Source organism: Pantherophis guttatus, chromosome 2 (assembly GCF_059756535.1).
Source record: "Pantherophis guttatus breed Tessera chromosome 2, ASM5975653v1, whole genome shotgun sequence".
Classification (NCBI taxonomy): domain Eukaryota; kingdom Metazoa; phylum Chordata; class Lepidosauria; order Squamata; family Colubridae; genus Pantherophis; species Pantherophis guttatus.
Window position 1 is genome coordinate 102,483,256 of NC_142064.1, and position 14,176 is coordinate 102,497,431.

Genomic DNA, 14,176 nt, shown 5'->3' on the forward strand with positions numbered 1-14,176 from the left:
CTCAGTAGAAACAGATTAAGATATCAATGAATGTTAAATAGGTTAGTCAAGTTCGGAACATTCATAACTACTTTGATGGAGGTGACCTCCCCCAGCTTCTTCACAAAGAAATCCACCCATTTCAGGAAGAAAACCTGCGTTTGGCCCATTTTTCTCCCCAGTGGCAAATGTATGACCACCACTCACAAGAAAGAAACTATGGCTTGTTGCAAATTGCTTTTACCGCCCTTACGCCTTGCAAGATTATTTTTAAATATCTACAAGGTAATTAAGATATTCAGGAGGTATATGGAACACTGCTAACATATATAGCTCACTAGTGCCATTTGGGGTATGGTCTATTTTTCTCAGTGGCTTTCCTAATGGAAACCTCCAAGCTCTCCAAACTGTCATACCGTACTTAAGAGCCCTGGAATAGAACTGGGGAGACTCTTAAGATCAAATGTCCTGTCATCAGCCTCACAGAGTACTATCCCCCCCACCCCCCGTTAGGTTTTCTTGTAGGACGACAGCGAGGGTAGAATTGAAGATGAAATACTATGAATACCTTCTTGAGCTCCTGAATAAAAACTGAAACATATAATACATCGAACAAGCAGATATGTGTACTTATATGTACCCTGTTTCCCCCAAAATAAGACATCCCCTGATAATAAGCCCAATTGGGCTTTTGAGCGCATGGCAATAAGGCCAAGCACTTATTTCAGGGTTCAAAAAAATATAAGACAGGGTCTTATTTTCAGGGAAACATTGTATATATCAGGAGTGGTATTCACTTACCTTTGCTACCAGTTTGCAAATGGCAGCACTCATGCTTGCTTCATTCGCACGCACTACCTCTGTGCATGCGCAGGACTTTCTGCGCATGTGCATAGTGTCAAGAACAAGACGTGATGACATCCGGGTGGATGGGTGGAGCCACCCGCAGCCACCGCTACCGGATAGAACCAGCTGAATAGCACCACTGGTATATATGTATATGTGTGAGTCTAACATCTGATGAAGAAAAGAGGATACTCAATCCACCTTATGACCAAGCATAAAAACAGTTGGTTGAAGAACCCAAATGATACCAATCTGCTTTCATTCATTCAACTTTAAAGTCACAAGAATATTTTAAGATTTTAAAGCCACATGAAATGGCTTTTCTGTCTTCAGCCTTAGGATTCCTGTTGTTTATTTTGAACCAAACCAGGGCAACCTTTACTTGCTGTGTGGAATTACAGCACAGGAAGCTTTCAAATGCATGCTGGAGAGGTGGCTGTTGACTAATGTGAAAGGCTTCCAGGACTAGTTCAGGACTAGCACAGGGAAGCCATTCTGCCCTAAATAAACCATTCAATCTGAATGTAGATTTATTTGTCTGGGGAAAAAAACAGCATCAGTAAACTTAGAAATAAAAACCCCCTGAGGTTTCTAGCAGACAAAAAGTTGGTTTTTCAGACCCTTTCAGTTCAAAATAATCTTGATAATAAAATCCTTAATGCTCTGGTAAAAGATACATTAAATTCTTGTTATGTATTAAGCTATTAGGGACAGACAGGCTTAATTTTATGACTTTCTATAGCCTCAATATGAGGTGTAAGGTCTGCATCATCTAGGCTTATATTTACAAGCATTCTGAAAATTTCAAGGGAAAAGAGCATAACCATGTGTTTATATCTCACATCAATTATTTAATGTTTTCAGAATGCACTGAAACTTGAAATAATCCAGGGGCATTTTAACTACCATATACATAACACTGAAGGCCATTTTGTATTCGTTTTTTTTGTTAGACTCCCAAATCATAACCTAAATTTTCTTTTTCCTCAAAATCTGCCGCTTCAGGATTAAATTAGATTTGATGAAGAAATCCAGTTGACAGGATTTGAAGACTTTTAAGAACAGCTTTTGGTATGCGGGATGATAAGATTTGGGGAGTTAATCAGGTCCATGATAAGTTTCTTCTATTCACCAGCATTCTTAGGAGATCCACTACAAATTTCTTATTGTCATTGAAGCAATCACAGAAAAATATATATACCTTTTACATCCAAGGTAATATCTTTGTCCAAAGATATTAAAACATTAGTTCCTGATGGACCTTCTGTCTCTCATAACTATGTAAGTTAACTAGTGACTTAAATCCAAATGTATACTTATTTGTTTCTTGTTATTCCCAACCAGAAGCCATGGTATTAATGACATGGTATTAAAATTATATAATAATAGTCCTGGATAAAGTAATAAAACTTTGGATATAGTTATATGTTTTCTTTCTACATATGGACAGGTCTTCTACTTATGTGTGGAAGGTCCAAACAATGATAATAGGTCAAGGTTGTTTGCTGTTTAAGGATTGGGTTTTCTTGTTATGTATACTGTAAATTTGCTCTAATATGCCTTCCTGATTTGCATGTGTGTGTTTTTTTCCTATTTCTTTAATTTTTGCATCTGATTAATGTTTTTCTTCTTTCTGTGCATGTGTATACACACACAAACATGGGACATCTAAGCAGCTGCTGAGCAAGCACAGAGATTTGTTTGGAGTACCAGAACTGAGTGAGAGCTCATCTGTAGGCTATGCAAAAATCCTTTCATGGGTTGTCCAAGTGGTTTCACTTTAGCTCTCATTTTTTGGAAAGGGGCAGTCATTCTCTGGTAAATCTTGTTCAATGAATGGAAGCCATAAATCCCTGCCAATCTACTACAAATCTACCACCACCATTCAGTAGATCCTAAATTACCTTCCATTCACCCCTGAATAAATGGATAGTTAATTCCAAAGCACTAGAGTATACTCCATAAAGAGGCATTAAAAATAGAGAAGTATCTACATTTCCCCTCGAACAATTGATTCTCTTTAGCAACTGCTTGCAATCTATGATAAGCAGGCTAATAAGGCTGCATATTGCATTGACTTGATTCATTGGGGTTAATTAAATATAGTACAATTGGGCAGAGTTTACATATCATACTAAGCTAGAATACAATTGGCTTGGGCTTGGCATAGACATACCACACCTGACTTCAACCATCCAGATGCTCCCAGAAGAAGTTAGTTCCCTGAATTGGATGCCAGCTACCAGCAGTCCTTGTACCTGCAGCCCAAATTTTGGTGCATGCCTACTTTAGCATAGTGCACTAACCCAGCCACTGTGCAATATGCTCTCACAATTCAAATGGAGCTTTCCATTGCATTTGTCAATGGACATAGAACATTGCTTTATTTATATTTATATTTCCTGTGTGTGGAAAAATGTGAAGTGATTAATCTGTAGATCTTTTGGAAAAAGAGGGGTCCCTCTTATGCTATGCAAATACAGGTCCAGCAGAAGATTCAATCAGAATTCATTACAATCAGACTTAATATTACTCTTGGCTTCTTTCTCAGTTCTTTCTGTATGAATAGGAGCTTATGGAACTCAGCTTGGCAACTTCTGTATGTAAAACACATTTTAAAATGTAGGAATTGTAGACATTAGAATGACCAATCTGACATTAATTCCACATGTGGCAAAACATAACATTTAACTATACCTGCCATTTATTTGCCCATTAAAAACATTTCTAAAGTCACAGAAGAAGATTAAACTATCTGCATTTTTTTTCTATTGAAGTATGATTCAATTGATACATTTTGAAAACATGACTACATTATATTTAACTAGCTTACTTTGTTAATAGCTTTTCATAATCGAATCTGGTTCTATAGCCAGATTCATAACAGAATCTGGTTAGCTCAACTATTATCCTCGTGCTGCTGTGTGCTATGCTCTTATTTCCTAAACTTTTCGTTTGTTTGTTTTTCTAATTTGTGGGACACCCAACTTCTTAGATCTGCTCTTCTCCATTTGAAGCTCTTGATGCACTAAAGCAGGAGTTTCCAACCTTGGCAACTTTAAACCTGGTGGACTTCAACTCCCAGAATTCCCCAGCCAGCTTTGAAGTCCGCCAGGCTTAAAGTTGCCAAGGTTGGAGACCCCTGCACTAAAGGCCTGCTAGGGTAGAAATACCACCCAAGGCTGACAAGAAATAAAGGACACATTTTCACTCTCTGTATTTTCTCTACGACAGTGTTTCTCAATCTTGGCAACTTTAAGATATGTGAACTTCAATTAGCTGGGGAATTCTAGGAGTTGAATCTGAACATCTTAAAATTGCCAAGGTTGAGAAACACTGCCTTAGGAATATGGTTTCTCTTCCCTATTTCTGCCTTCAAGGTGAATTAAATCTGGACCCTCTATGTCCATTTCCAGGACAGCAGCACTGGATAACAGGGTGATGTCTCTGAAGACCACAGAATTCTATTTTTCAGATACGAAGCATCTGCTCTGGCTTCATGTGTAAAAATATCACTATTTATAATGTTAAATATTTCACAAGTTCAAGCCACTGGCTGAACATTATTTAGCATGCTTCCATGAGTACTGGAGAATATTTTCTAAAGCAAACTGTGTGACTTGTTTTATGTAAAGCAGCAAGTTTCATCTTGTTGTAAAGTTGCTAAGCAGTTTTACATATAAAGGGGAATTAATATACACAAGGAAGAAAAGGGATAATGTCCATTGATGTAAAAGCAGAGCATATTAATGGAACCTTCGACACACTCACAACCAGTAGGTTGCTGATTTGGACAGTGGTGGAAAGGAGAATAAGAAATTCTACAGGACAGCTGGGAAAGATACATTCTTGCCCCTCCAAAGTTTTCTTTCTTGTATCTTCCACAACCATGGGTGGTTGCACTAAAAGGATAGCTAAAGACATGCTAAGGAACTGTTTCTCTCAGTTTTCCTTTGAAAGTGGATATAACCTGCTGAGACTAACAGTAAGAGGAATTAGAGATGTATTCAATTCTTCTCTCCATCCAGGAGAAAATTGCTCAATAATTGGTTCCTTTTCTTTTGATTATGAATGGATGGCATTCTCTTTGATGGAGTCACTGCCTACAAAATCCCTCAGGTATGCAGCTGACAAAGAAGGTGGCCCTTCTACATGTTCTCCTTGCTTGGTTTCTCCCACTACTGATTCTTTTATGCTGGATTCTTGATTTGAGGGTATCTGGAATTTGGGCTCCAGTGATTCATTGCCATGCAGAGGAAGTAGGGCTTTGTGTCGCATGAGACTATCATCACTATTGCGGGCTTCCAAGGAGTTTCTGTGCTTTGCATTTTTATTGGCTACAGCATTTTTCTGGTGCTCCTCAAAGCTTAATGACAAGGTGACAGTTCCACCCCCAAAACTCACCTTCTGCTTGCACCCATGTTTTTGCTGTGGTTCTGCAGATGTTGGCATTGAAAAGGGCTTTTCATGGTTGCTTTTGCTGCTAATGGATGAGGATGGGGTAGAGCCTGAGGAGCCCCCCAGACTATTGGACCTCTTGCGGGACACATTGCTGCGTCGCAGTGTAGCTCTGGCTGCCACTTTGAAAGCATGAGCAGCCGTGCTACAGCGTACTTCCTCAATGGTGTTGCGGGATGGCTTGAAGAGGATAATGTATACCTTGTTGAAGAAGATGCATGCTAAAAGCCCAAAGCTGGCTGCCAGAATGGCAATCACCTCCACTGCTGAGACAAATTTGCCATAGGTGCTGGCATAGGCTGGTATAAAAGAGATCCAAACAATGAAAAAAATCAACATACTGAAGGTGATAAATTTGGCTTCGTTGAAGTTCTCTGGCAGTTTGCGGGATTTGAAAGCAAAGAAGAAGCAGATAGCGGCCAGCAGACAAGTGTAACCAATTAGGAAGCCCAGTGCCATCAAGGAGCCCTCATTACAAGTGATAAAGATGATTTCATCCTCCATTTCATGATTACGGAAGCTAGAAGGGGGAGCTGTATAAAGCCAGATGACGCAGATGACAATTTGCACAAATGTGCATAAGAAGACCAAGAGGAACTGAAGGTTAAGTCCCCACCACTTGCGATGGAGGCTTGTTGGTATCTTAGCCTCAAAAACCAAAAGGACACGATTGGTCTTCACCAGAATGCAGGAGATGCAGAGCACAAAGCTGATACCAAAGGCTGGTTGTCGTAAGCGGCAATTCCAATCTTGAGGCTCACCAATGAAGAAAAGGGAGCTAGAAAAGCAACAGAGCAAGGAAAACAGGAGGAGATAAGAGAGCTCACGGTTTGTGGCCTTGACAATGGGCGTGTTGCGAAATCTGGTAAAGACTCCCAAGACGAATGAGGTTAAGAAGACGCCTAGTACAGCAAAAAGAGTGAGAGCAATTCCAAATGGTTCTGTCCAGGACAAAAATTCTATTTGTTTGGGAATGCAGAAGGTATGGTTTTCATTGGACCAGAAGTTTTCAGCACATTTCTCACAAGCACTGGCATCTGGAAAAGACAAAACATCCTTGCTTAAAAGAAGATATCTGAACAGGAATTGCACTTAGTGGCATCTCTGTCAAGAGGCCCAAAGACCATCTACATGCAATACTGCCAAAATACCATGGCTCTATTCTTGCTCAGACTTTTTATTTTCCATGGCTTTTGTAGAAGAGAAACTCCTAGGAGGTGGTACAAAAAAACTATAGTTTGTTTGTACAATCTTTAATCCTTAGTTTGGTTCATTTACAAAGAAAGGAAAGAAAGTATGTTCCATCCTCCTTCAGAAAAAAGAAAAGTAGGACGGAAGTTTCCTAAGGGATTGTGTTTTGGCAGAAGAAGTGGGAGGAAAAGAGTCAGTTGTGGCTTATGTCTCCTTCAGTTTAATTGAGTTCATTAGCTTTCCTCCTTGACTCAGAGATTACCTCATGATTTTTTAATATACAGTACAGCCCCCAGGAATTGTATATGGAATTACGTTCAGAATACAGAGCCAACTCTTAAACCCAAAGACCAGTTAATCATTTTTAGCACATTTCTGTTTTGTTGCTTTTCTCCCAAACCTACCCTGTTCCAATTGCATTCTCTTCTGGGACAAAATCCACTGCTAATCCGTAAATATGCTAACTGGATGGAGTGATGGAAGTGGTTAGTAATTCATTAACACATTGTAACTGTGTGTCGTTATCAATGGTGACTTTCAAAAATGAATTCTGAGGCCATTTGCATAAATGTTTCTAATAGAGGAGGGATCTGCTTTTTTTCTCAGAATCAGATCATACCTGTTTCATCACTGATCTCTCCATCTGTGCATTCAACACATTCAAAGCAGCAGGTGGGCTCCCCCTCAATGATACCTTTCCTTGTACCTGGAAGGCAGTCTCTGCTGCAGTTTGAGAATGGTACCTTAAGAAATAAAGATAGGTTTTATTAATATCTAGGTTGATTCTCCTGTTTGGTGGTGAAGCAATACCCTTCCAACCCTTTGTCCATCAAGCATGTGTTAATGGAGACAATCTGGATGAAGATCCACTGTCAAGATCTCCCTAGAGCTAGTTGTCAAAACAAGGCCAATGGTGGTCTTTTCTTCTCTTCTACATACAAGAAAAGGAAACAGGTGAGAAGCAAAACTGCTATTCTTTGCTGAATCTCTCAGTGATTGAGATGCTACAATGCAGACCAGGAGAGGTAGTCAACCTGAGTATACTGAGTATTGTGAGTAGATAAATGGGTACCACTTTGGTGGGGAAAATCTAGCTGCATTCATGTGTACAGAAAGCAGGAAGCTGGTACTGGATATGGCTGGATGTGAGGCATTGCGACACAAGATGAGGCAAGGTGACACAGGTGGAGGAGTCTGGAAAAGCCAGCAACCCGAGTGCCACTAATTATCTGGTGAAAAACTAGTTCACTTCCCATGGTGCACCAAGAAAAGGTGCATAACCACTGATCAGAATGAACTAGTATTCTACACTATCAGGACTGCATTGTTTGTCTAGCATGTGTAGATTTCCCTGACATTATATGCCACACACTACATAAAATAAAATCAACCTGAGAAAAAAGGCAGGTGGGCATTATGTCTTGCTCACTTGGGCAAGTTAGTGAATAGCTGCCATAGCACCAAAAAACAGGTGGAGTCACTGCTTTCACTTGCCCACTTCTTTTGGACCATAGATGTGAGAAGGAATTATGCTGGCACTGGATAGCACATCAGAACGGGCTCAGTTTCCTTCCCACTGAGGAGATGCACATTCTTCTCAGAAGTGGAAATCAGAGCCAGGGATCTCCTGGTCACTGCTTAAACAGTGGAATAGTCTCCCCCCAATATTCTAGCATGTACTATAAGAAGTAGGGAACAAGGTGGTGCGTATACTGTACCTAGTTCTCCACCATGTGACAAGCATCACCATCTGATAAATGTATGAACCATGCTTTTGACATGACATGTTCTTTCTACAAATGTGAATTTAGCCTAAGGGTGTATGAGCTCACTGTCAATGTTTAACACTGTCAACTAATTATTGCTGGCTGGGAATGAAAAAGGGCAACATAGAAAGGGCATCTAGTTGAGGAAGCTATGAACTCTACGGTAATATGAACTCTATGGTAATCCTATAATCCCAGGTTTGCAAGCAAGATCAGATCTGGAACTGTCCAAACAGCCACAAGATGGAGCCAAAAGGAAGATCTGCTGACTTTTGAATTGGATTTTTTAAGGTCAACCGTTATGAATGAGCAACACTATAAAAAAAGCTTTTCTTTAAGATACAATTGGTAGAAAAAAGAACAAAGAGACAAACAAAGGACACTTAAAGGACAGTAAAATACTTCTCCATTTAAATTTTGTGCTAAATATTAGTTTTGACATCAGCAAGCTGAAAATGGATGTTGTACTAAAGCCCACAGAAAAGCAAAATGATGACAGCTATTCGACCACCCAAGGGGTGGGGGCGGGGTGTGTGTGAGATCAGTGCAATTTGAAGGGCCCAGAGCAATGTGAAGGACTTCAGACTGCAAAAATCAGGCACCTTGAGAAGAGTACAACTGAGGTGATCATGAATGGCACCATGTGAACTGAATAAGCAGTTTTGAATTATAGAAACATTTAAATCAGCCATTTTTGTTTTCATGAGATTATATTTAAGAAGCAAATACCCAAGAAATTCCACAGAAGCAAAAAAAAAAAAAAAAAAAATTCACAATGCAAAGAAGAATTGAACCTTTTTTTTCAAAATGAGGCCAGGCTTCATTTGCACTGGAATACAGCATCAGAGTTGCTGTGGAGAATAGCTGTTGCACCTGCTGTTATTTTTCCACCATAAAACAGTATTACTTGACAACAGGTATCAAACAAAAACATTTTAATGTTTTATATATACATACACACACACACACACACACATTAAAATGTTTTTGTTTGATACCTGTTGTATCAAATACATATATACACACACACAGACACACACACAGATCTAGCTTGATCTCAAGGGGAAAGGGGAAAAGGGAAAGGGAAGATACTGTGGATCCCCTTGGACAATCTGAGAAATATCAGTTAAAATGTTGGGTGAGACTTACCTCTTTGGAAAATCCACTCCATAGGATCTTATTTTCATTGATAAATAACCTTTCTCCTTTTTTGGCATAAACATTATAGTGTCCAACTTCCTCAAATACAATGGAGCCATCTTCAGGGGACAGATGCCAATTGATAATTGAATAATTTCCTATTAGGCCTCCTGACTCATCAAAATCCACTTGCTCCCCCATATTATTAGTGAAGTTCAAGTGTCGCAGATGTTTCAGTACCTAAAAAACAGAGAACCAGAGATGCTGAAAGTGATCACTGCTGTGAATGAGGCATCGTTGGAAGAGGGCTGCCTCACTGGCACCCTAAATAAAAACAATAAGCTTCCTGAAATAAGGAGAAAATAGAATTAATGCAGATTTTTGCTTATAAAATACTCCTGTCTGGTTCCTATAATTTTAATCATTTTTTGGAAATTTGCATGACAACACCACTGCTTATTTATTAATTACTAGCCCAAGCCAATACAGAATAGATTCAAATGAGGATGTCCCAAAGGTGCTTTTTTCAAGAGGCAACTGGACTTTCTGGTTTTTCTTTGAAGACGTTTCACTTCTCATCCAAGAAGCTTCTTCTTCAACAGAGCAACATAATGATACATAGGAGAGCACAATAAAATATGGGAAATTTACTATATTGCTGGTTTTGACAGAGACGGCAAAGGTAATACTGAGGGACTATTATTCTTCTCCAGAGCCACAGATGATATAGCATTTTATCTAACTAACTAACCAACCAACCAATGTTTTCTTAAAAGGAACAGAGATTATCTTTTCAAAGTTCTTCCATATAAACCAATGTTAAAGAAATGGGGAAATAAGCTTTGATCCTTTTATAACTCAGTATCCAAAATACACTGTTTAATCTCTGTGTTTGTTTCTCATGTGCTTTTTGGAAGAAGAAATTGGCTACAAGGTTACAGTAAAGTGCCTTCTCTTCAGCAAAGAAGTAAACCTATTAGCAAAAATTAAGGTGGCTGAAGTTCCCTAAGTTACTTTTATACAATACTTCAGTTGGCATTTTCTCACATGAGCCTCAACAGAGCAAAGACCACATTTCAAAAGCAAAAGGGCATACGATATACATCGGGATATATAGAACTGCTGTAATATGTTTAGTTTTTATTACTTCTAAAAATTTTTCTTCCCTAAATATACAAAACTGTGAGCCATAGAACAGAAAGCTGAGCATTTTGGCTTTCAATAATTTAATGGTTGCATGTATAAAATTATTGTCCCTGCAACTGACAATTCAGTTTATTGCATTAATAGCTTTAGAAGCTTCAGCATTGGTATTTGTTTCTTTGATGTTGATTATTGGAAGATGACTCAAAGACATTTAGAATCTTTAACCCGCTCAATGCAGGTATTTTTTATCCTCTAATTATGATTTCAATTAGTGTACTTCTTGGTAAATAGAATACTTAAATTTGGGATAATATCTATTTTTTTATTGCTGCAATAAACTCCTAGGTTTGCAGACAATGCCTCCAGGCTTAAGCCATCCTGTGTCAAAAGATAAAATAACTGCATAGTCAGCATGTAACAGGATGGATATAGGTTTCTTTGCCAACAATAGAGAGGGTAAAGCTTGTTTTTTAAAAAAGCTTGAGTAATGGAATTAATTCAGAAAAAAGCAGAACAAGAATGTAATCTTGTTTAACTTTTGAGTTGATCAGACAAGCCTATGGTGGTGGAACACTAACCTGCATGAAGGTATTTTCATGTAACATAATAATTAAAGTAAAAAAGTGATTTATGGTCCAGAATGCTAATTTTGCTCATAGCCTTTCCTTAGGTAAAATACTATCATTAAGTCAATAAAAGAGTCATATAGAGTATCCCGAGACTGGTCAGAAGGAATGAACAAATTTGCCTAATTTATATCATTGTCATATGGCTACCCTCAATAGCTTAGAATAACACCTATTTTGAATATGTCACATTGGATGCTGATTGATTTCTTGTCCAATTCAAGGATTTGTTCACCACATTTAAAGCTCTTTATAGTGTAAAATTGGAGTATATCATCCAACACCAAGTCAGAATTGAGGTACTTATGGCCCCAACCTTGCTGGCATTTATAAAAAAGCTATATAGACCTATTCCATCATTCACTCATATTATTACTTTTATTGGCATTTACAATGTTTAGATTTTGGTTTATTTATTATAATGTCATTGTAGAGTTGTTATTGTTTATGTTGTTGTACCATACTCAGATTCTGCTAGGATTTAGATAAGATATAAATAATCTATATAAATAAAAATGTAAATGTCCGTTTGTACATAACCACACATCTCCGAAAGTTCTTCACCGATTGCTTTCAAATTTTGACACAATGTTGCATTCGACTACGGGCGTGTTTTTATATACTTATATTATATACATGTCACACCTGTGACAGGTAAAAACATGAAAAACATTGGAAAACATTGAAAGACATTGACAAACCTTGAAAACCTTGAAAAACAGCGCCATCTGCTGGATGTAAAACCAACATGGCAGCCTCCCAGCCCTGATTATGCTCAACAGATTTCTGCTCCTTATATTTATACTCTCCATATTGCTTCCAAGAAACTGAGCATTTGGAAGGCAGAGACGTCCGAGGGCCATATCCTGCCACCAGGCTCGGCAGGTAGGCAGCTGGCTGGGGCCTGCCTGAGCCTGGCTCTGCCCTCCCTCTCCCCCAGCCGGCCCGTGAACTAGCCTTGCCCGCCGCTGCTGCCCATCCCCCTCGCCAGCCGCCCTCGGGGCTCCCTCCAAAGAACACCTGGCAACGAGGCTGACTGGGTCCGCCGAGCGGGAACCCTCCATCCCTCACCTGGCCCAAATCGCATCTGGCCCAGTGCTACCACGGATCCCGAGGTCAGAAAGACCAGCCGCTAACCGGCATTATGCAAATCTGGTCAGTGAACGGGAGATGGAGGCAACTGGAGCCTTGGGGTCGCCTTTGACCAGCGCCGCCTTGGATTCCCAGGTGGGCACTCTGGCAGTTCACGGAGCCTACATGAAAATTTCGGCCTCTGGCAGAAAAGGGGCTCCGAGGAGGCTTTGGGGTGTGTGTGTGGAAACAGCCAGGAGGGAGAATGGCCGGTCCTCCTTTGTTTCGCCTGGAAGAGCGGGGAATTAATCATTCCCCTGCCCTTGGCAGGTGGGGGAGGAGAACTGCACAGCAGGGGTCCAGTGGGGTGTGCGTGGCTCCTGGCTGCCACTTTCTTCCTTCGGGCGGGAAGCCCCAAACCAGCCTCGAACACCTGCTGCACCCCCTCCCTCCCTCCCCTTCCCTTCCCTACTATGCGTCTCCCCGTCGAGCCCCCAGAGAACATCTGTGTAGGGAGGATGGAGGGGTCCCTTGAGTTTCTGCTGTGGTGCGGAGAGCTGCGAAGGCCTGGCCTGAAAAGGTAAGGGCAATGGCGGGGGATGCAGAAGAGGCTGGGCCAGAGACAGAGATAAACAGAGAGAGAGGGAGAGAGAGACATAGAGAAATACAGAGAGACGGGGGGGGGAGACATATACAGAGATACAGAGAGAGAGGGTGGGAGAGAGAGAGACAGAGAGAGATACAGAGAGAGGAGGAGAGAGAGAGACATACAGATACAGAGAGAGGGGGAGAGAGAGACACATAGAGAGATACAGAGAGGGGGAGAGAGAGACATAGAGAGATACAGAGAGAGGGGAGAAAGAGAGAGACATAGAGATACAGAGAGATGGGGCGAGAGAGAGACATAGAGAGATACAAAGAGAAAGGGGGAGACAGAGAGGGAGGATTTTGTGGTTCCCATTGTTTTTTAGCAACCGGTTCTCTGCCCTAATCACCAGCTGGGTAGGCGTGGCTCGGGGGCTGTCATGTGACTGATGAAAGTGAGTGACGTCGAGTTGGCCACGCCCACCAAATGTTTGTGGAGAGTTTGGAACTTCAGCCTTGCTCTTTTAGCCCAGCGGAAGCACCAGACTGGGCCATAGCAATGCGTGGCCGGGTACAGCTAGTGTTAAATAAATGAACGGGTTAATAAGTAAATGGCTAATTGATCTGAAATTAACTTAATAGCTTACTTCCTTTCTTAAAAATTTGGACAGTTATTAATCAACATCACTCCACGGAATAGGAAAGGAGAGAGCCCACCAATCAGAAATCAAATCACCTACCCCTACACTTTGCCATTCTTCACTCATTTAGGTATCTTGGAAATAAGAAATAAGTGATCAACAGGTAGTTCAAATGAACTCAAGTGAGCAACTGTTTCATTAAATACAACCCAAAGTGCTCTGCCTAGACCTCAGGTATGAGATTTGCCTCCTTGCCCCAGAGGCACTCTTAGAAGATCAGTAAACCACAAGACACCAAAATTTAGAAGAGCTTTAATCTTTTACAGCTTGTACTAACTTCCACCAATTAGTCATTTGTACCTCCCTTTCTTTTCTTTTCAACAAAGACTTCAATTGTTTTTTCAAAGCCAATCCCCATGATCAAACTCCTTTATTATTTCTAAACTTCCTTCATTTAATTTGGTATTAGCTCCAACTCAAGCTTGGAAACCAAACCATGTCTCAGAGTTAAATTTGGATTTGGAATTTTGACCATTCATTTTAGAGATTAAAAAACTGGAGACAAACCCTCTCAAACTCATTAGACATTTTTAAAAAGTCTCCTATGCAAGGGAGTTTTACTGGGCAGTTATTTTGTGACCTGCAAATCAAAGCATTTACTGGGTAATTTTGCTGAAAGACGAACAGAGATTGGTCAATAGCAAGGTAAAAATCACTCTTCAGTTCT

The 14,176-nt window shown here is 40.2% G+C and overlaps 1 protein-coding gene across 1 annotated transcript in view; it reads right to left on the bottom strand.

Moving 5' to 3' along the window:
• Positions 1-3,506: 3,506 nt before the first annotated feature.
• Positions 3,507-14,176, bottom strand: part of CASR (calcium sensing receptor) — a 41,400-nt gene continuing 30,730 nt past the window's right edge. Inside the window, exons 4-6 of the mRNA XM_060690311.2 lie at positions 9,390-9,620; positions 7,094-7,217; positions 3,507-6,320 (exon numbers count right to left, since the gene is read on the bottom strand). Of these exons, the coding sequence (XP_060546294.1) occupies positions 4,891-6,320; positions 7,094-7,217; positions 9,390-9,620 (1,785 nt within the window). The 3' untranslated portion in view covers positions 3,507-4,890. The remainder of the gene's footprint in view (positions 6,321-7,093; positions 7,218-9,389; positions 9,621-14,176) is intronic.